General features: G+C 37.0%; 1 protein-coding gene and 1 long non-coding RNA gene across 2 annotated transcripts; both read left to right on the top strand.

Annotated features, from left to right (window-relative positions):
• The first annotated feature begins 660 nt into the window (after window positions 1–660).
• On the top strand, window positions 661–15,232 carry LOC118800134 (mucin-22-like). The gene is made up of 4 exons (XM_036560292.1): window positions 661–786; window positions 10,361–10,633; window positions 11,839–12,117; window positions 14,958–15,232. Exons 1-4 carry the CDS (start codon window positions 726–728, stop codon window positions 15,230–15,232), a joined length of 888 nt encoding a protein of 295 aa, XP_036416185.1. The 5' UTR covers window positions 661–725.
• Window positions 15,233–17,388: 2,156 nt separating this feature from the next.
• On the top strand, window positions 17,389–21,973 carry LOC118800132. The gene is made up of 3 exons (XR_005006181.1): window positions 17,389–17,466; window positions 17,747–17,815; window positions 21,930–21,973. It is a non-coding gene; the product is annotated as an uncharacterized LOC118800132 (long non-coding RNA).
• The last annotated feature ends 2,037 nt before the right edge of the window (window positions 21,974–24,010 follow it).

The following is a 24,010-nucleotide window of genomic DNA, read 5'->3' as shown; positions in this document are numbered from 1 at the left end:
TAACACTGGCTGATTTATGTAAATACAATAGACTAAACTACAATACAATGAATACACAGTGCAACACGACAGCGCAGAAAAATAGGTTTAGTTGTACACATCTGTGCAGTATAACACATTAATTAACGTAAGCGCACATCAGTGCAAAACTAGGCTCAAAGCCCAGTAATATATGCAGTACAAAAAAATGGCAGGACAAGACATTAAAAAACAGGTGAAATGTAGTGTGTGAATATGAGGAGTGCTAAAACATACAAACCTGAATAAAAATACTTATTGTACTAATTATACATATTATTTTGATATGTATGTATATTATATTAGGCATTCTTCTACAGCCATTGGCCATTTCTTGGGCCAAAATACAGGGCAGCCAATCAAAACCGAGCTCATTTACATATATCAGTCTTAAAGGCACAGTAAAAAGCAGCCTGTTTAGTTCTAAGAAGAATAAAGAATAAAAATCAGCTGTTAAACTGTCATCACTGATGTTTTCGGAATATTAAACCACAGAAAACGTAATTAGTGGATCTTCAGCTGATTCCAAATAATACGCCTTTGCTGACATGCGTGTGAACTGTGAAAGAGGAAACTGTTCAAGGCGGAAGGAACAGGGTATGTATTCTTCTGCAAAAGTGTGAAAGAGTGCAGACGGCAGTTCCTTTAGTTAGCTCGCACATCAAACCAACAGCCAGACAGAACTCTCACTGCACAGACAGAGGACCATGAAGCTTCTTCTTTTAATGTGTCTCCTGCTCTACGGCATCATACAAACAGCTCAAAGCGGTGAGTAGACCACCTTACACTGCGGACGCATTCAATATAGACACATTAGACCAGCCTGCAGATTCACTTTATCATTCTTAAAAATGGCAAGACATGATGCTTAAAACAAATACAAGCTAAACCAAGATGTAGATACCTATAATAATTATAATGCTAATAGTTAGAAAGCACAGAAAATTTAAATGTGGCAAAACCTTGTAAAATATATATTAAAGGAATACTTTAGAGGTTTTAAACCTAATCTCTATTGCCTGAATCTGTATTGTTTCATCTGCTACCACAGAGAGTTGTTCTGAGGCGTTATCTTTCAACGGTCCAATTACTTTTGAGCCTGTGAAAATGGAGGAACTATGTAAAAAATGGCAGTAATTCCTAAATAGTTAATGCAATATTTTTGTTAAACCCCTTCAATTAAAACTGAACGTCTGTACTTCAGTCAGATCTCGGCTGCTACATTCAAGTCCACTGTGGTGGTGCACAGAGGCAAAATTACAAAGACTGGGTCACTGTCCAAATACTTATGGACCTGACCATATAACTGTCCTTATTAACAAAGAAGTTTAAAGAGAACAGGATTAATAACATTTGATTTATATATGGTCACAAATTCATTTGAATTAAACAAATAAAGTAATAAATAATACATTTTCATGGAAATCTACAGCAGCATGTAAAAGTTTGGGCATCCGTGGTCAAATTTTCTGTTACTGTGAATAGTTACGAGAGTAGAAGATGAACTGATCTCCAAAAGACATAAAGACGAAACACTCCTTTCAACATTTTAAGCAAAAATAGTGTATTATTTCTCTTTTGTACCATTTCAGAGTGAAAAAAGGAAAGAGCACTATACAAAAGAGACTTGAGCTTTCATAACTTTTCCCCGACCTAAACATCATCAAAACTCTGTGGATGGACAGGCAGTGCATACATGATGGCCCAAGAATCTCACAGAACTCCTGCAAAGATGAAATGGTTGAAAATCCCTCAAACAATAACTTAAAGACTTTTAGTTGGCTACAAAAAGCGTTTACAAGCTGTGATACTTGCCAAAACGGTGTTACTAAGTACTGACCATGCAGGGTGCCCAAACTTTTGCTTCAGGCTCTTTTCCTTTTCTGTTATTTTGAAACTTTAAAAGATGGAAATAAAAAGTAATCTTGCTTAAAATATTAAAGATTTTTTTAATCTCTGCCTTTTGGAAATCAGGTCATCTTTTAGTCGCTTAGCTATTCACAGTAACAGAAATTTTGACCGGGGTGCCCAAACTTTTGCATGCCATTGTATGTCATTAGCCACAAGGCCCTCAGTAGTTTGGCATGGCTTACCTCATAGGCTATATTTAATATTTCCATTTCTAGTGCATGGCAGGCACGACTAAAACAATAAGAACAGTCCATATATGCCCATGTCACATTACAACAACTTGAGCTTACAGATTCATCAAAAATGTACTGCAGATTTATTTGTGGCTCTATTTTGTTTTCAAGTTGCTGGTGTCTGACAGTGTCTAATGTCAGTAGTGGTATTTATTTTCATGAATATATTTTTATATATTTTATTACATTTTCAGCTGAATTGTTCAGAAAAGGTGGTGCTGGAAACAGTTTCATTTTCGTTTTGTAACAGATCTGTAGTTTGCTTGTATAAACATTACAAATCTTGCTGATGTGGTTGTGCCCAGTGCTTGGAGAGTCACGAGCTGCTTCCTCCTTCTGTTCTCAATCAACACGAATGTTATCATTTTCAACCTGTGAGGCAAAATCTTAACATGACTTGTCCACTCGAATGTTCGTCTCACTGCATCTTTTTGGAGAGCTCTGCTACATTGTGCAGCGCCTGATGGTTTGTGGTGTGGTGAAATCTGCCTCACCACACAGCAAAACAGTTCACCAGATTTCAACTTTATGCCAAAGAAGGCAGCCACCACATGCTGTTTAGCCAATCAGGCAACGCTAGACTGGTTTTCATCACTTCAAAAGCAAACATGACGTTCTCTGAGAAAACCTCCAGTTTTACACAGAACTGTTAACAGTGAGGATTTGGAGGGAAGAAGCTTGACTGGATCAAGTTTATATGGTTTGAGCAGACATTTAAAATCATATGGAATACCTGTAGGTTACTAGCTAAGGTAATGGTTTTCAATGCACACGGCCAGAAACTGCCCGTTTAGGCTTGTGCACAGAACAAATAGACATAATGGATCTGAATTGCATCTGAAACTGGCACGAAATGCTCAACACATCAGGCCCAGAAACTTTTTATAGTTCATAGTGAGTCACACTGGGTTCTAAACCACATCAACTTGTTTATGCAACCTATATTAAGACCTGGATGTAGATTGTGGGCGTTGACAGAGGTACTGGGTGTATATTTAGAACAGGTTTGTGTGTTATGTTATTACTTCTACTTTTGAATATTTGTCACACTTGATTGTTCCAAATAAATCTTTTTACTTTGTCAAATTATCTCATCGCTCGCAATGCTAATTTCAATTAGTGCTTCTAAGCGATTTCCAGGCTTTTTTTAGCTCCAAGCTAAGTGTTGTACACTCATTTTCCCACAAACAGTGCATAAAATATCTATCAAGTGGTCATTTGGGATTAAGCCAACAGGTGTCTAATTTCACACTGGATCCACCAGAAATTCATGATTTACATAGCACACTATATAAGAAGAAGGGGCTGTCTGAGATTCATGATCCTCATATGTTTCATGTTAAAATGCTCCGTTATCTTCATCACTACTTTCCAAAACCGCTGCTGCAGCTTCAGCAGCTGTAAACTCTCTGCACGCCATTTCACATGAGTCTCCGATGTGGACCGAGTGAAGAATGAAAGGTTTCCGGCGTGATGGTCAGTCCTTAGTGATTTCCTGAGTGTCCATCAGTCAGTTTCACACAGAATGTAGACGGACACACGAATCCACCAGCTCCACACGGTGAGAGGCAGATGACGTGTATCTCAGCCCCTCTTCATAGGCTCATAACTCCGGAGGTGAGTCTCGTATGATCTCGTGATAAGATGGAATGGAACGGGCGGCAGATTCAGGAACTGTTTGAACTGGATTTCTGTGCTGGATCATCACAAAGATAAAGACACTTATACACTTATAGAACCACTGAATTTGATACATGGGATTGTGGACCCCAGAGGGTTGAACCAAATTAGTTTCCTACTTCAGTACATTCAGTGGTCAGTGCCAGCAGCATTACAGTCAAAGATTATTACATTACAGTACAAGGGTTTCCCATGACTTGGTCCATGTGAGGCAGTGATAGGATTGTGCATATTGTGCATATTGACCACAATGGTTTCAGAAGCAGCTCAGCTGATCAGATTTTAGGATCAGAACTTTCAGTTTAATAATACTTAATTATTATTTTGGAAGATTTCTACTTTATCAAATTATTATTGCAACAGAACACCCCCTTTACCAATCAGTCCAATTCCTAAACATTTTATTTTATTTAAAAAAAAATGAATTAAATTGATATCAATGTAAAATAAAACTGTCCAAATTCCTTTCACAAAAGAGAGGAATGGTAGGACATAAATATATTATAAAATACAACCCCATTTCCAAAAAAGTTGGGATGCTGTGCAGAATGTAAATAAAAATAGAATGCAATGATATGCAAATCATGTAAACCATATTTATAAAGGAAAATAGTACATAAATCAAGACAACAAATCAAATGTTCAAGCAGAGATTTTTATTTTTTTAATAAATGCCTATTTTGAATTTGATGCCAACAACACGTTCCAAAAAAGTTGGGACGGGGGCCTGTTTACCACTGTGTTTCATCACCTCTTCTTTTAACAACACTCTGTAAGTGTTTGGGAACTGAGGAGACACTGCTGTAGTTTTGATATAGTGAAATATTTTCTTGTTCTTGTTTGATACAGGATTTCAGCTGATCATCAGTTCAGGGTCTCCTTTGTTGTATTTTTCATTTCATAATGTGACAAATGTTCGCAGTGGTGACAGGTCTGGACTGCAGGCAGGTCAGTTAAATTCAGAGAATTTAATACAGAGCAATGCTGCTGTAATACATGCAGAATTTGGTTTGACATTGTCTTGCTGAAATAATCAAGGCCTTCCCTGAAAAAGACGTCGTCTGGATGGCAGCATATGTTGCCAAAACATGTATATATCATTCAGCATTAATGGTGCCTTCACAGATGTGCACGTCACCCCTGCTATGTGCACTAATGCCCCCCTACACCATCATGAATACTGGCTTTTGAACTGTACACTGATAATAAGCTGAGTTTAGCCTGGAGGACACAGTGTCCATGATTTTCAAAAAGAATCTCAAATGTTGGTATCAACACAACTATAGACATTTTATTTACTATCCAAAACCACCAGTGAACCTACACGTGTCTTCTGAGTTTATATGGAATATTTAAAATTAGTTTTTACTATTTTGCTTTACAACACCCTGCATGTGTCTTTTTTGAATTTGAATTTATTTCACACTCATTTTGCAGTTTTACAGAAAGCAAAACTGAATTACATGAGTATTTACAATGCTCACTTACACATTTATAAAATAAATAAATAAATAAATAAGACAATGTATGCCTCATAAAGATGCAAACCATTCTATAAATTTTCATGGTAACACTTTCTATGAATGTCACGTTTGTAAGCATCTATAAACACATTTATAACATGTTATAATGCATTTACATGGCATTATAAACATGAATATAAACATTTATAAAACTGAATTACACTTTATAGCCATGTTTATTATGCATTATGAATTGTTTATATAATGCATTATAAATAGTGTTAATAACACGTTATAATTTCAGTACCAAAGAAGTCTTGAAGAGCTTGGAGAGCGTAAAGTAAAGACAAATACCAAGCTAACGGTGGTGTACATTACCTTTCCCACATTGGGTAAAACACTGATGGCAGCTCTAGTTTAAACTCTGACATTTGAAGCCTGTAATGAGCTTTACTGTGAATGTTTTAGTGTTTCAGTAAATCCTTCAGTAAATACTTCAACTTGAAGCCTCACTCTTAACACTGGAGGAGGCTTTAGTACAGTACGCTTCACTTTACTTAGAGCGGACAAATACGACTTATGAGCTCTTATAATTTGTTATGATCAGTACTTATAATGTATTATATTAACAATTCATAATGCATAATAAACATGGCTATAACGTATAATGCATTTTTATAAATATTTATAGCCATGTTTCTAATGCCTTATGAATGCATTATAACATGCTATGAATGTGTTTATAGATGCTTACAAAGGTGACATTCATAGAAAGTGTTACCATTTTCATTTAATATTCTTGTAAAAAAAAGGAATGGGTGACTTTCAGAATCTGTCAGTTCTCGTTTTTAGAATCTGTGGTTTGTCACTGTCTCTGGTTTTCCAGCCTGATATCTGGGCCCTTGAAGGTGGTAGCCACTCTGTAAAAGAGGAGATTAGGAGACTAAAGGCAAACCGTCTACACAGTATGTCTCTTCTCTCTTTAAGGGTTGGTAATGCGAGAGCTTGAAGGGCTTCTTGATACGTAGAATAAGTCCTGCCGATGATGATTTGGCATGAACGTTTCTGGACAGTCTCAATCTGGTTCGACAGATACTGTGTCAGGTTTCCATGCCATGCTGGGCAGGCGTACTCTAAAATGGGGTGAATATAACCTGTGTATATCAAAGTTAGGTCAGAGATTGCCACTCCGGTTCTTCTTAGTCTTCTCAAGAAATGAAGTCTGGTATTTGCTTTCTTTACATGAGCATGTGTGATGGTCCCATTGTAAATCTGACTCAATCAATGACTGACCTTGATCATTTTGCAAGATGGTAGCTGTTGTCTGGACAGGTAAAGGGGTATAGAGGGAGGTGGGTTCTTCTAAAAAGTCACTGTCATGATGTTGCATTTGGTTGGATTCAACATCATTTGACTACTATGAACCCACCTGTTTAGATTATCCAGGACCATCTGAGGAGAGGTTACATTGGGACCTCTACACACCTGGGTAAGGTTTAAATCATCCACATACTTCCAGCGATTTTCAAAATCTATGGCAGGCCCCAGTAATGTACCTTGTGCCACTCCCCCAGTAAGTTCTTGCCAATCAGAGTAGCAACTTTGATACCGAACTCTTTGCCGACGACCTGAGACAAAGCTACAGAGCCAAGGCATTAAAGCAGACTCCTAACTGTATCAGTCGTTTCATAGCAACAGTCAAATCCACTTTATCAAAAGCTTTTGCAAAGTCATTAGTAATAAAAGTACTAGTAGTCAATGGAATATCAGAGGCTTTATATAAGGTGTGAAGGATACTGACTAAGGCATGAGTAGCTGATCTTCCTGGTCTGCTACCAAAATGTGCAGGGTCAAGATTTGGGGTTATATCTCTTTTTACCCAGCTTGCAACAAACTCTTCAGCTATTTTACTGAGCTGAGGAGTTAGTGATATTGGTCACGGTTGATTTTACTGTTGGGGGTTGGGATTTAGGAATCGGAATAACATTTGCTTCTTTCCACTGTGAAGGCACAATCCCTTCTCTGAAAAATGTATTAAGAATATCACATAAGGGGTCGCTAGGTTCACAAGCAAAGTCTCTTAACACCCTCTGAGGTATTCCATCAGGGCCAGGAGCTTTCTTAGTTTTAACCACTTTCAATTTATCATACACATACCATGGATAGACCAGGGGAAGAGTTTTTGGAGATGGTAGAAAGGCAAGTAAAGCTGAGACTTCTAATGGGGACTGTGACTGCCTGATATGAGAAAAAGATTTATTAATAAAGTCAGCAATGGCTTTATTGTTGTCTGATTTACATGCTGGGATGTCAATTTTTAAGGTTGTTCTCTTCATCCCTGCCATAGACCGAATCTCATTATACCAATGTCTTGGGTTTTCATTCTTAAGATAGGAGATCTGTGTGGAGTAAAACCCCTTTTTTGCATTACTGATGGCTCTCTGCACTTTATTTCAATAGAACTTAGCCAGGGGATTGTTCCTGTTGTGTTTACATGACTTCTGATGCTGATATATCAAGTGCTTAATAGTGTGATTCATCCAAGGTTTATCAGTTGTTTTTTTTTATAGTTACCAGAGGAAGGAATCTGTCACAGGCAGTGCTAAGTGTCTAGTAGAAGGCATTAGTTTTGGACACTGTGTCATGGGCCTCATAAACCTCTTTCCATGTGTGGTCACATGACCACCTTCCAAATTGAGCCATGTTTGCAGGTCTCATCTGCCATTTTTTGATCTTGATGCGTTTATCCATCTTATCAATTTTTTTAGGTGTCCACAGTACTGACTTGTGGTCACTCAACCCCACTGGTGGTAGGACCTGGGGTGGGTTGTAATATGAGGCCAAATCTGTAATTATGAGATCTAGTCTGGCATCTCCCCTTGTGCTGTACTTGACCACTTGGGTTAAATCATTTCCTTTACACAGTGAATTGATATCCAGTCTATTAAAGTCCCCTTATAGAACAATACCAATATTTGGATACTCAGATCTAATGAGATCAGTTGTTGTTAAGATATGCGCAATCAGAGAGGCTTGGCTTGGTGATTGGGATGGCAGATATATAGCACACACAGCCAAAGCTGACAAAGACCTCTGTAAAAACTGGGGTCATACTCTTACCCACACACACTCCAAATCCTCTGGAACTTGACAAGAAGGTAAACTGGCAAGAAGGTATGCTCTCCTTGATATAAACAGAGACTCCCCCACCCCGTCTATCAGTGCAGACTCTTGAGTATTGCATATATCCACCAATTTGGTGAAGGCTTTCGGATGTTCTTTAGTAAACCAGGTTTCTGAAACTGCAGCAATATCCACATTGTTTATTTGTAATATTAATTGTAGTTCATCCAGTTTATTTACCAGAGATCTGGGATTGGTAAGAAAGAAAGTTGGCATTGTTCACAGAGATTTTGTTTCCAAAAGGATTTCAGAACATGGAACAGTCACCGAAGAAGATTTACTCACCACTCTTAAAGAACGTGGTTGTGGTTTAATGTAGCTCTGTAACTGCAGATTGTTTGTATTTTCCTTTGTCTATTGGCACCTTTTTTTCTCTTGGCCGAGTCCGATATCGTAATAGTCCAACAAAAGATTTTTTTTGTTCTGGGTTTAAGCAAACTCCACTTGACTGCAAACTCCACAGGAAATCCACTGAATATCTGCAAACATTTGCCAAGCTAAATCCTTGGTGGAAATGCAGATTATAGCAGCCTTTGGCTTAAATCCAACTTCTTAAGGACAAGGCTGTGTTCATTACACCTTACAAACACTGGCTGAGTTCTAAACTATCCACAAAAATCTTGTGAGGAAAAAACTCATCCACCATTTACAAAAGCACCAAGTGTTAAAGATTCAAAAATGGTTTAAAACAAATAATTATTTCTCAAAACATCTAATTATTTTTCAAAACATATTGTTAAAAACACCAAAATATAGCTAAAAACTAAAATAAAACTGGGAGACAAGGTTTCATGCGGCTGCCCTTAGAAGCGCCACCTACAGGCCTTCCCACCATCAGCTCTGTATGTTTTACACCAAACCGCACTGAATGACTTTTACTTATACAGACATTTTAAAAAATGTATCACAAACTGAGATATAATTAAATATTGATATATACTTACATATTACCATCCATGAGTTGATAATCAACAACTTTTCTGGTTGTAGTATCAGATGAAACCTTGCACAGTTGTACAAACATTGCACAGGCATGTAGGAGCCCAAAAGGAGTCTGTTAGCTGCTATTCAGGCCAAAGTGGTTTGAACACAAAGCACCATCATGATTAAAATAACAAAAAGATGTAAACTTTATCCAGACATCACCTTTAGCCTCTAAGAAGTCAACTATAAAAAAAAAAATCAAGAGTTTAATCAACAGAAACAGGAAGCGCCGCACTGAGCATTATTTAATATTGTTTATTTGAATTTTAAAATGTGACTGCTGAGAACTGATAAATCATATGAGTCTGTAAAGCACTGTTTAACTAAATCTACTGGAATATAACAAAATCTTAAATATAAATCCACATATGTATCACCTGTTATCAGTGTAGAGAATTTGAAAGGCTTGGGGGAAAAACACTATTTACAGATTTAAGATCTTTAAATGATATTGTTTTTGCAGTCATGAGAAAAAAACATCCAGGCTTACCTTTAATTATTCAAAAAACAAAAAAAGTTTATTTATTTATTTATTTTTTTTTAAGTTGGGTCCTATTGTTTGTCAGTTTTGTGAGAACAACCCTTTTGGAGATGTGTCACCCCTGTTTTCAAATAGCAGTCAAATAAAAATACTAATATTTTGACACTTTTCCCACTACAGCCTGGAGCACTGCATCCTAACAACTGCAGTGTACAGTTAGGGAGGAAATATGAATGCTTTAGTAACAGATACAGGAAGGTATGAAGTGATGAGAGGAAAAATGCAGAGACGTGGTGAGAAGAAACAAAATGATGAAATGATGAATGAAGAGCTGTAATGAGGCAAAATAAACAAAGCAACACTGCAGACTTAACTCTGTATCTGCTCCACTGTGTTCTTCATAACAGAGACTCTACATGTGAGTCAGACAGAGGGCTCCCGCGCCACCCTTTACTGTGGAAACCTAACTAACGGTAAAGTGACCTGGAGCAGAGACACCAACGGACAGAGAGTGGACATTCTGACCACTCATAATGGAGAGACGACCAAACACATCGCTGATCCAGACAGACGGTACAGCTCAGGGGCAAATCTAGTCCTGACTATATTCAGAGTCTCTCAGTCAGACGCTGGTAGATACTACTGCAGTGGAGCTACAGTGGAGCTCACTGTGACTGAAGGTAAGTGTGAAACACTCTAAGAAAGAAAGTGTGAAATACTCTACTCCTCTACTCATCACATCGCTTTATGTTTCTCTATTTAGTATGTATATATATATATATATATATATATATATATATATATATATATATATATATCTCACACAATTTGTAGCCTAAAAGAAATTTTGTCAACAAAGATCTTTTTCTTTGGCACTTACTGGTGGCAGGTCACATTATCCACTCTATCTATTTGAATGTTTGGCAATGAAATGTCCAGCACCAGTGTCCACACTACATGCATCACTGTGTTAAGCTAAAACAGACTGCTAAATTATCAGCTGCTATTATTGGCTGTGATTCTAATATTGGACTAATAATAGTGCTATTTTTTATTAATCAAACAGTAATATATCAACAGTGAATGTATCATGTACCCTCATTCTATATGTTGATTAATGTGTCGTGTATTGTGAATATTTCAATAAGTACTGTGATATGCCATTTTTTCCATGTCGCCCACCCTATGACATTCCCACTAATGGTGCATGTTTTCCTGTTTAACCTCTGAGGCCCATTCTCAACACTGTTTCTCCAACTCCACATTCAGACCCAAAGCCCAGTTTCCAGAATACCTGCACCCACTGAATTGTGCATGTTTGTTCTTAAACATAATCTTAAGGATAACACAATGATCTAAAAATGGTCTGAAAACATTTCATAATAACAGTGCAGAGTTTTCTTAATTAAACCATAAAATTTCAAAGATCTGCGCTCTGAAATTCTCTCTCTGCAGTGTGTCGTCACCATAAGACAAACACTTGAATTCTAACATTATCTTTGAGCTGTATTTTTTAAATATAAAAATCTATACCTGTTTATTTAGATAGAGTTCATCTAATGTAAAGAACACCAGTATTCAACTGGCAGTGATTCACTGTGAAATCAGTTACCCCATTCACCTGTAGTGTCTCACCTTAGGTAATGTAAAACTGCAGTGCATTCTAAAGACTGTAGAGTACAGTGAGGGAGGAGATATGAGTGTTTTAGTAACAGATACAGGCAGGAATGAAATGATGAGAGGAGAAGGCTGAGACCTGATGGAGTGAGAGAAAACATACAGTGATGAAATGATGAATGAAGAGCTGTAATAAGATAAAATAAACAAATTAAAGCAACACTGCAGACTTAACTCTGTATCTGCTCCACTGTGTTCTTCATAACAGACATTCTAAATGTGAATCAGAAAGAGGGAAACATCACCACCCTTTACTGTGGAAAACTAACTAAAGCCCCAGTGACCTGGAGCAGAGACATCAACGGACAGAGAGTGGACATTCTGACTATTCATATTGGAGAGACGACCAAACACATCGCTGATCCAGACAGACGTTACAGCTCAGGAGCAAATCTACAACTGATTATATACAGAGTCTCTCAGTCAGACGCTGGTAGATACTACTGCAACACAACTACAGTGGAGCTCACTGTGACATCAGGAACCAGTAAGTGTTGAAATGTGTTTCATTTCTATCTACCTAAAAGCTGCAGTGGCCTCCAGAATTACTGGCACCCTTTGTAAAGATGAGCTTAAAAGGCCTAAAAATTTATTTGTTAATCTTTTAATTCAACATAGAAAATATAAGCAGGGCAGGGGAGGTCAGGACAGTTCCTAGAGCCCTGAACAGTGAGGGTGACGTTATCCACTCTATTCATTCATGGATAAAGAACACTGTTCATCCATTTGAGTGTGTGGGAATGAACAGAAATGTGCAGCATTACATTATTGATCTATAACAGTCATAAACAGTAACACTTCACAAGCTTCAACACCTTTATAAACCTACATGAACATTTATAAAGACTTAACTCAATAGGCATCATCTACTGTAAAGGCTGCTTTTGTCAACTCTGTCAAGTTGATACAACACCTGTGTCAGGTAACATCTGACTTTTTAAGGTAAAATGTTATAGCACGTTATAACAAGTGACTTTGTAGTGTAGTGACATAATGGTGATGTGACAAATTGTATAAATGGTAAAATTAGACTCCTTTTATTAAGGGGCCACAGAAAACTCACTTCTGTTCAAACTGGCATGTTTTTCTTCGATGCCATTTTATCAGTATTATGTGTCACACTGATCTACAAAAGTCTGTCATTTCACCCCAGAAAGTGTCATAAAAACCTAATGTCAGAAAAAAGCTCGCAACTGCAACCTTTGACAATTTATGCCTGTTGAAATAAGTGTTGATGGTTACTGTCGCACAAAAACCTTGTGTTTCCATTTTTAACATTTTTCTCTTTTTTACATAACTTGAAAATCTGCATTGAGTTAGAATTTCATGATGATGAGAACAGAAATGGTCCAAAGTGACTTGGAATGAAATTTTGTTCAATTAACTTCCATTAACACTTCAGGATGTTTTTCCTTCTCCTCTTAAGTTCCTTTTTGGAGATACGAGGTTTTGTTTCAACAGCAATGCTGTAAATGTTTATGAAGGTTTGTGTCAGATGTCATAAAGAGCTTATGTAGGTGTCATGTAGTCTTATATACAATGACCTACAGTAAAGTGTTACTTAATAAATAGTGATTATGGTGTTGATTTGACAGCCAAGAAGCAGCAACACTGAGAGGCAAACATTACAATTATGGCCAACTGCACTTCCTCAGATTGTCATTATGTGTTATGTGTCATCAATGTATAAATAACTTATATATATGTTAGTAATTAATAATGCTTTCTTGAAGTTGCTGATGACAAAGAAAAATCTTTTCTTGGTCATCAGCAACTTCAACCCTTCAACCCACATCTACTGCATCAGTAACCATCACAACTGAGGTCAAAAAGTGAACTCAGAGGAATTCACTGAAGTTTAAGTAGAAATCATGTTGTAAAAAAATCACATCACTGTACTGAATATGGCATTTGTTCTTCACAATTCTGAAATCATATATCATTAAAATAAGATTATTATTTGTGTTCAGTTTTCTCAGAATAACAAAAACCATATTTATATATCTCTGGACATCAGAAGAAAAAAGCAATGAAACAGTAATTATAAGAATTTACAAACATTTGAACAGGAAAAATCATGATTACACTGCCATTGTCTCTGAAACATAATGAGTCTGGGGTCAAATGTCTGGGTGATGCGTTAAATCACCAGCCAGTTACTGTGTATCACAGGTTCTGGACTGTATTCAGACTCTAAAACTGAGAAAAAACTACTAAATGTCTGTTACGAGCTTGAATTGTAACTACAGTTTAAGCTGAAGAACTATAAAGCTATAAGAGCTATAAAGTTTGGAAATATACTCCATCAGCAGATTGGGAATCTAAGGTAAGGTTAAGGTAGATAAAAAAAAAAGCTGAGCTAAAAAAAAAAGTGATTTTTAGAGGAGTGCTGGTCTGCTCTCATTGTGTGCTTGCTTGTTTAAAATACCCTAAAAGTCATCATTTATACCATAACAAATGGATACTGAATATTACATTGTCAGATATTTTATTGTTATATTACTGTTATTCCCAATAAACTACAAAAAAATGATATTGGAGCATTAGACCTTACCACTTACTAAGAATGCTAAGAGTTATGAATATGCACAGTTATGTGAATTGGCTTTTGGTTTCTATAATGTTAATGTTAAAATAAATCTCAGAATGCCACTCCTTCAGTCACTACTTAATGACTGGAGCTTTGAGCAGGAGAACATTTCATTAGACTGTGTCTGACATTCCTGACTGGTATCTAACTTCATGAGGCTGTTTACACCCTACATGCAACATTTTCAGTGATCAGACCATGTTTAGATTTCACTTCATGGCATGAACAACTAAAAAAAAAACCACTAACAGATCTTGACCACAACAAACACAAGTGTAAGTGTGGAATGTGTTTTTTACATCCCTATACAATCAAGTAAGCAGGTGAGAGAATAAACAAGGACACTGGAGTTCTCCCCAAACTGAGCACCTTCCTGCTCTCTGGGCCAGTGAAAGCCTCTATGCCAAGCTTGTCCATTAATAGTGTAACAAAGGAGTAAAGTAAACAGATATGAAATGGAAACGACTTGTGTTGATGGGTCGTTTATGCAGGAAAGTAAAATCTGATCTTATCTGGTCACACTGAGGACGTGTTTGAGAGAAAACTGCAAATGGAATCAGGCCAAAGTTTATCCTAATATGATCTGAACATGAAACACATTTTAATGCAAGCTGTAAACAGCCTGAATGATACAGATTACTGAATTAGTCACATTTTATAAGTGATATGATGAGACATACAATAAACAGACTGAACCAAGCAAACAAAAACAACAAACTTTATTCTCTATGTTCTAGGAACAAACAGCATAACCACATCCACAACTGCTGCAGGAGCTGCAACAACTACAACCACATCCACAACTGCTACAGGAGCTGAAACGACTACAACCACAACCACAACTGCTGCAGGAGCTGCAACCACTACAACCACAACCACAACTGCTACAGGAGCTGCAACGACTACAACCACAACCACAACTGCTGCAGGAGCTGCAACGACTACAACCACAACTGCTGCAGAAGCTGCAACAACTACTAAAGGTCCATCTGGAGGAACAACTCAAGGTTAATATGAGCCACTACCGTGGTGCTATCAGATGATCTAGCACTAGATAGGATGACCAGATTTTTAATACAGGATGCAATTTGTATTTTATGTATGACATTGTGTAGCACGTTATAACAACTGACTTTGTAGTGTAGTGACATAATGCCGATGTGACAAATTTTATGAATGGTAAAATGAAACTCCTTTTATTAAGGTGCCACAGAAAACTCACTTCTGTTCAACTGGCATGTCTTGCTTCTGTGCCACTTTCATCTGACAGTGGGCACTAACAGTGCTCTAACCCACAGCCCAGCACAGAATAGCACAAACAACACATCTTAGACTGAACAAACAACTTATTTACATTACAAGTCTATCCGAACACGTGTAGCCAGTAGCGGGACACTACATAGCCACCCCTTCGAGGTGCAGAGCAGGACGATTTCAGGACCACAACTGGGTGACCCTGAAGTACAATGGAAAAAAAAAGAAAAGTGGAAAAAAAAATTATTTATGAAACTGGTCACATTTGAAGCTGTACACTTATTTTTCAGCCTTTGTTTTTGTTTGTTTTAAAATACATTAATATTGTTACAACCTATGTGACAAATTAATAACTTAGCTCCACATGTCTGTGAAACCACCCTCAGAAATTTAGGTCTGTATTCTTTTTAAGCTGGAAAATGACTCTGGCAGCCATGGTTTGATTTTAATAGTATTTTTCATACAGAAGTCATTTAAAAAGGGAACTTATACTAAACATCCTCAGTGTGAAGATGTGAATGGATCCTGAGAGGTGATCTTGTGTTTTTATTTTCAGTTCTGTGGAAAGTTTTGATCACAGCAGTGAGCTGTCTGGTTGCTGTGGCGCTGGTTCTGTTCTCATGGAGACGTTTCTACAAAAGGAAAGGTGATGTTTTTTATTGCACTATTTATTTATTACTACTTTTGCACTATATTTTATTGTGCTATTTCAAATGGGGTTTCTTGCATATATATTCTTGCATACTTCAATGTGCGCAGCAGGGGGACTCCTGGGGTCATATTACAGAAACGTCTTAAGTCTGAAATCTTATCTGCTTAGTCACCATGACAACTTCAGTACGGACTGAATTTAGGACTGTAGCTATTACAGGACATCAGTTCTTAACTTCATAATCTCATCATGAACTCCAGATAAGAAAACAGCATCACACAAACATCATAACTAGACTAAACCTCCTAAATACTGTCCTAACTTTAGGATAAACTTCAGAGCTGCCTTAACTTCTGTTTAACCATCTGTTTCTATTGTTTTATGCAGTGAGAGGCAGCACAGTCCACTATAACCAGCATAATGACGTTACATTTATCTACACTGAAAATGGTGCTTTGACTTTTTTTCTACCAGCGTTTTAAACCCCCAGACACTTCAGACACAATCTCCACAAATATTACAGTGATGGTGGTGAATAATGAGGAGACGGAGCTGAACGTGGGTCTGTTTATTAGGAGGAGTAACGTTAGCGCGCTCGGCTAAAGCGTTTGGGAAATGGAGACTGAAACTGGGGAGCGGCGACTCTGATAAACAGCAGGGGGCGCTCTCACAGTATTCACTACTTACAGTTTATCACACTTTAGTTTTGTTTGACCTTTTTGTACATCAGTAACAGTAGCTAACATTAGTTAAGATTTCCTAACTGGAGATAAGATGCTGCAAGATAAGATTCTTAAATTAAGATCAGATTTGCTTCTGTAATACGAATGAGAAAAATCTTATCTTGACCTGTCAGATTCTGTAATACAGCCCCAGGAGCACAAGTGGATGACACTGCAGTGCACAAGTATGAAATATATTGATCAATATATTGAAATCAACTGAAAATATTTAAACTCTTACACTGAAAGAAAAAAAAAAAATCTGTTTATTCGCATGGAAATGGGTGCACAATTGTATTGATTAAAATCAGTCCACTTTCTTTTAGTGGAGAACACCCTATCACACTCCTTCACAGTGGTTCTTTAGTGAATGCCACAATGGAACTACTTCCCTTAAGAACCTGCCAGTGGTTCGTGGTCATTTGTAAACCTTAGTTGTGAGGTTATCTGTAATTCCATGGTTTTGCTGTAAATAACCATTTTGGTGTCTTTGACTTTTTCAAAGAGTGATATTTACAGTGTAACTTCTGCTCTGTGTCTCTGCAGCGTACCCTGTTACACAAGATCAGGAGCACGTCTATTATACCATTAATGACAACACACCAACCTCACAACCTGGTGAGTAATAGTTATTTATTTATTTATTTATCAAATGATTTTTATAATTAGATGAGTTTATTTTATTTGTGCTGATACTGTTGATGTTGATCAGTGTGAGTGACCACAGTATTTAAACTAGCCTGCCCCTTGCAGTGAGTCTTCAGTGGGGCTTTTTGTTGCTGCTGACAGTAAATTATGAAAAGTGGAAATAATTAATATAAAATTATTTATATGTTGTGTATCTCACTGATAATATTCAACAAATGATTCAGTCAATCATGCTGTATTTCTCTATTAGCAGGTGACCAACAAAGGACAAAGGAACCCATCTACTACCTGGCAACTCATCCAGGAGTCCAGATCACAGGTAAACCCACTGCAGTACTTTCTAGGAGTCCATCTAGTGGTTTATGCTCAGATTTGCATTCAGTATTTACATTTATTATTATACAACCAACTATGCAATTAGAGTTGATGTCAGAACTTTGGAATGTTTTTCAGCATTTTGACTTTTTTTTTATTTGAGATCTGCAGCTTAGTATACAAACGTCAACAGGTCAATTTGGACAAAACTTGAAAGGTGCCTGACCAATAATCATGACATATGAAGGACTTCTGATAAACTCAGTGCGTTTACATGCAATCAATGATTATCATAATCAGATTTCTGCAGTTGTACAATTATTCAAATGATCATGTAAACAGCACAATGATCTAGAAATCTGATAGAGAGCTGGATTTTAGCTCAGTAATCAGATTTCTCAGTGCCGTAAACTCTTACTCAGATTTCTTTCGGATTTCTCAGTCTGCGCATGTGTGAAAACAGACTGCTGTACCCGGAAATAAGCAAAACAGTGTTGCCACTTTTAGAGCGACACCGAAACTGACTACATGCTTGACAAAACGAAGAATTGAAATATTTTTCATTTTGTAGATGTATGTTCAAATTTTTAGGCGGTGCGATGTTAAAAGCCGCAGCATTAAGTTTGAGTTTTACATTACGTTTACATCACGTCTGTGAGTTTATTGGCTGGTTGTAAAGCAGAAATCTCATTACTGTCTGACTCATGTAGACCTGGAGTTTCCCCACTATCTGATTAAGTGCATATAAATGTGTTGATCAGATTACTGACAAAATAAGATTTTCTGCAGTTATCAGATTATTAAGTGCATGTCAGCACAGTCTCTGTCTCCCTATTATGTTTCATCTGTCTGAGGAAAAAGACTGGTGCATTAGACCTCATTAAACTAAGTCATGCTCGCCTCCTGGCTATACTGTTTTTACACTTTTCTGCTCCTTTTTTTATGGTGTTTGGTGAAAATAAGCATGCTTTTCTCACACAATCTAAATGACCAGCAGCCCAGTTTAGAAAAGCAGTTCTGAAATTTGTTTATTTATTATTATTATCATTATTTTTATTATTATTAGTAGTAGTATATTTTGCCAGGCAGACAGTTTCTGGTTGTCTAAATGGATATAAAGTGCAGGAAAGAGCCAGTAAAATGAAGTGAAAGTACCAAGTACATCCTAATCTCATGAAAACAGTTAAGGCAACACTATGTAGGATTTGGGGATTTGGAGACCTCTCTGGTGGAAATATGTAATTGCATGCAATGTGTAGAACAACATTTTGTAATGTCGGTTGCACTTTGGACCCCCACAAGTGAATGGATCTGACTTTGAGAGTGCACTGAAAGAATATTTGAAGACAACTCCGTCTAAACTTGGTGAAAGACATGTCTTCTGAGGATGAGAGTGAATTATCTACTAATGTCACATTATATTTTCAGCAGCATAATGTTGATTTTGAGATTACTTCAAACATAAACATCAAGTCGAACCTTCTTTTAATACAAGAAGATGTACAACGTGGTCTGAAAATCTTCTGCCAAATCCGTCCCGGTAACTCTGACTTTTCAGGCTTTACAGGGCGACTCGCAGCAGCGCAAACTCACCATATTTCAGTGTGTTCTTCATTCTCTATACTCAGTAAAGCTACTTCTATTAGTTTTAATAAAAATATTACATACTGCTGCTTTAAGCACATTAATATTAGTGTTTCCCCTAAAGCTCTGTTCAGACACGCATCCCTACCTGTGACTTTGATGGTAGTTAAATAAGGTGTTCAGTGTGAACACAAGACAAAGTCGGATTACCACAGTAATGATCACCTGCACAAAACCTAGTACAATTTCCAGGAAATTACCAGGAGAGTTCATGTGAACAGAACCTCATATGTTAATGTGACATACAGTAGCGTGTAGAGTTTAGCTGCCAAAGTGAAACATTTCTGAAATGCTGCTTTCTGGTTTAGTTGATCTACCCTGCGTGTGACTGGCCTCTACTGCACAAACGCTACGCTGCATGGCCTGCAATGCACAACCTGTGTGGGAAACATTTGATTTTATAGTTGTTTTTTCAGTTCAAATTCAAGTAATACAATTTAGTGAGCAACAAGTTTGCAATTAACTTTTAAACTGTCTTTACAAAATGTATTGTATTCTATCTGTCGTCAGGTGTTAGAAAAAAAGTTTTTGAGCTAGTCTTTTGATTTTGATCCAGTTAATTCAAAATGGAAGTTAATAATTATGAAAAAAAAAACTTGTTGACTTTTTTGCCCACCATAGTGAGAGAAAAAAGTTGGGTGTGTATGTTTCTGTACATGATTCAGAAATTAAGAAATGGTTGCCCAATAACTCTGTGAGTTTCACATCCCATTAACCAGGAACACACGCATCCCAGTTAAAAGCGTTACAGGTTAAAAATATCCCTTGAGTGTGAAGAGGGCTTAAACAACTCTGCTCCTAGCTTTGATTATTCATTTTTGCTATATTTTTGTAGCTGTCACACAGGCTGGACAGTAAATGACAGGTTGTCCCTGAACAGCTCAGAGAGACTGTTAAACAATAAGCACACTTTCTCCGACTTCGCTGAAAAGGTGATAAACGACACGTCCGTTCCTCACCCGAATATTTCAGCCATAACACAGTGATCGATATCATCATCCACCCAGTAGACATCGTCAAGTGCCGCTTGGGTAGACATCGCCCAACTCTACTACCGTTTCTCTTTGTCCATAAACTGCTAAAGCATTGCTCTTTGACAGTCATGCATCCAGAGTTACAAGAAGATTAAACAGCAGAAATAGACACATTCCCACATCATCCTTAAGAGGATTGAAAAGTAAGGCACTTGTGTTTTAAAGTAGATTTAAAGCATTTCCCCAAATACAAGCAAGCTTGTCACACTGTGCTGTACTTTTAAATCATAAAATTGATGTTACACTAAACTGTTGGCTGTTATATTATCTTTGTCCTTCTGTGACTGAACATAATAAATAGCCAAATAATTTTTCAATATTCGAATACTGGCTCCTCAAACGGTTATATGAATTCTCAAGTATGCGTTCACATCCTTAAAAGACATTTCTGTCCTCAGTGTCACCTTGACTAAGTAATATGTTGACACATTATTTATTGAAAAGAAAAAAAAACTGCTGCACCAGTTAGTAGAGGTCTGCACTACCGCGGATTCCTGCGGGACCCGGCACAGTATCTTGTGGCGCAGGACTAATTTTCAGGGTTGCTTGCGGGAGCAGAGAAGTAGAACGATCACTAAATCATATATGTAAACAATATAAAATGACAACAGTAAAATATTTAAAATGGATGAATAATGCCGAACAGAAGTTAAAGCCTGTAAACGGTGGAAAAGCAGCTCATCTCACCTTTTTCTCCTTCGTTTCACTCTAGTAATGAAGCTGAGAGCTGATCAGAGTTAATTATCTTCACAGCGAAGCTTGTTCTGCTCGTTAGTTAGAGAGACGGTGGAGCTATATCTGCCGAGCCCAGTAAAGCACCAAAAATAACTGCTCCTGCTGGGAATAAATGGTGTTTGGTGAAGTGGTGAAGTTACTCACAGTGAGCCTGATGGCCACGACTGATGTGTTATTTCAGCAGAGAATGTGTTTGTGCACAGACTGTGTCAGATATTTGGATGTCAGTTCGCTTTGACGGACCTGTGCAGGACAAAGGATGCCGATTTTCTAAGGGAATCTTGCGGGAGTGGGACTAAAAAAAAAATAAATAAAAAGGGCAGGCCTCTACCAGTTAGTTCTAGTGTTAGCTCATTTGAAGTACCAGCCTACGTTACTCAAATATGAAAGCCTTCTGGTTTAACTCAGTGACAAAGATCCGCAGCTATTTTTATTAATACAACATTGTCAAAAATACATCTGATTGTTCCTGTTTTGTCATTTCGACTTGTTATGAAACTTACCAATGTGGCAGTTCACCATCTGTGTAATATGAGTAAGAACTATGACAGCAGTTCTCAGCCAAAGCCCTTTTTTCCATTCCTCCCAGAGTTCATGAACTCTTATGGATCCTCAAATATTTCTGTATTAACTTTTGTTTGAAAGCTGCTGAATCTCTGCAGGAAAATCAGTCAAAATTCCTTCCTTTTCCCCTGCTTTAAACAGATACCCAGCAGAGCGTGTATGAGGCCATATAACAACCCCATAACACCCAACACCAAAAGGTAAATCACACAAAACTCACTGCAGTGTTTTCTGATTGTTTGATTATATATTAGTTCATCTTAATTTACTCAACTAATTAAATACTGTCTGATTTTTTAAAAGTATTAAACAGTTTAATTAAGTATTGTTTTTTTTTTTTTCATTTCTAAATCAGGAACGAGTTGAACAGCTATATTCACAAACCAAGAAGCCAACAGAATAAACTCTGGATTTTGCACTTACTTTGTTACTGCTTTATAATAACCTCCTGTTGTATTATATTGTTCGGTTGTGTATCTGGTTGTTTTTCAGAGTTCTTACAGAGACTACAGAGCTGTGTAAAATGATATACAATGCTCAAAGTATATTTTATATCAGGATTTTTCATTAGATGTTGTTTGTGTGTATAAACACCAAACCTGACTCACCTCATCAGCTAACTATAAGTAGAATCAATTGGAAACCTTAGTCATACAAGGAAACTGTAGAATCTCTACAACTTTGTGTTACTTGTATTTTATTTAGATACCCATGTTACCCATCTAAATAAATGTACATCTTCATTTCAAATCAACAGTTTTTCCCATTAATTCTTTATTATTTATCTTTACCATTTTGTGTCTACATTCACAATATTCACTATTTCATTGCCTGCAGTTTCGCTATGATAGCAGAGCATGAACTGGGGGAGGCGCTGCTGCTCTAACCCAGCACTACCTCCACTGAGCTACCAGAGATTTGCTTGCATAACAGAAGAGAAGCAGGGAATCTTCTGCTGTTGTGGAAAAGTGTAACCCCTGGCTCAGCCATTCATATCAGAGCTTATATCTAAGCCAGTTATATCAGAGCTGGGGCAGTCGCTCTGGTGGATCTTTCTCTAAACACTAAAGATGGTTGGCAACCTCTGAAGATGTAACAGAATTTTGTCTAAAAGTTCAAACATTAGGCTTTTTTTTTAAATAAACCATGTACAGAGTGAAACAGTAAATAGTTACAGAGAGAAATACCTACACAGTACAGATCATTTCATCATTACTCTCCTCAGCTGTCTCACAACAATTTGATTATAAATGGGTTTATTTGATTTTATTTATTCTGGGGTGCTGTGTGGAATGTTGATGATAAAATAGTAGAAAATCTGAAAAAATAAAACTTTTCCTTGGGGACTACTTTGCCTCACAACACCCTGCATGTATGCCTCCACCATGAATGAACTAAAAAATAAAACCCAAATCTTCTCAAAACTATCATAAAACAGTGTCTCAGACATATTTATAACGGAGCTTTTATAGGTGGACGTCTGGTTCCTATCACCACCACTGTGAACAATTCTGACTCTAGAACAGAGAATATCACACCAAACCACTCTGAATGAACTTTATATCGAAACCTTTTAATCATGCAGACATTTGGAAAAATCAGTGGAATTCCCTTTGAAGTGAAAAAAAATTGTTTATACATTATAATAATATTATCATAATATAATGGTTAGTATTTGTCAATCATTGATAGTTAGGGTTAGGATTACATCGCCCTATTACCCAGGCCTGGTGTAGATACCACACCAGACTCATCTCATCAGCTAATTAGTGGAATTGAGTGAAAATATTTTGGCTTCGCTTTTTTATATTCTTTGCATTTTCTTTTTGTTTTAAGTGATGTTTTCTATATTTACTTATTTTAATTTTTAAATGATCTAAACAGGTACAAAGTTTTTGTCCATGTTTTCAATCATTCCTTCAATATAAACTAGAAAAAAGAGGGATTCTTATGAGATCACGTCTAATGTGAGATCCTCTGAGCCATGTGACTTTAAAAATCAGCCAGTTTTTTTTAATCTACACATGCGAGTCAGTCGTGTCAACTGGGGATGTGGGTTATACAGCGTCAGAGACCACAAAATCAAGGCTATTAAAGATTAACAACTTCACAGTTTGATGCAAGTGTGATTATTTAAGCAGGCAGTTAGCACCATGCTAATTTGAGGCCATACACTTCCTTTACTTGTTAGCTACATTAGCCTTGTGGCCTTTACTTTCAGC

This window comes from Colossoma macropomum, unplaced genomic scaffold (genome assembly GCF_904425465.1).
Source record: "Colossoma macropomum unplaced genomic scaffold, Colossoma_macropomum, whole genome shotgun sequence".
Classification (NCBI taxonomy): Eukaryota; Metazoa; Chordata; class Actinopteri; order Characiformes; family Serrasalmidae; genus Colossoma; species Colossoma macropomum.
The sequence above is the reverse complement of the archived record's forward strand: the minus strand, read 5'-3'. Positions and strand labels throughout refer to the sequence as shown.

What these genes read in the sequence shown, in the direction of transcription:
- LOC118800134 (XM_036560292.1), top strand. Translation starts at nt 726, where the DNA reads ATGAAGCTTCTTCTTTTAATGTGTCTCCTGCTCTACGGCATCATACAA. An exon ending in GGAGCTCACTGTGACTGAAG is followed by an intron (nt 10,634 to 11,838) that starts GTAAGTGTGAAA and finishes TCTTCATAACAG; the next exon opens with ACATTCTAAATGTGAATCAG. An exon ending in CACTGTGACATCAGGAACCA is followed by an intron (nt 12,118 to 14,957) that starts GTAAGTGTTGAA and finishes TCTATGTTCTAG; the next exon opens with GAACAAACAGCATAACCACA.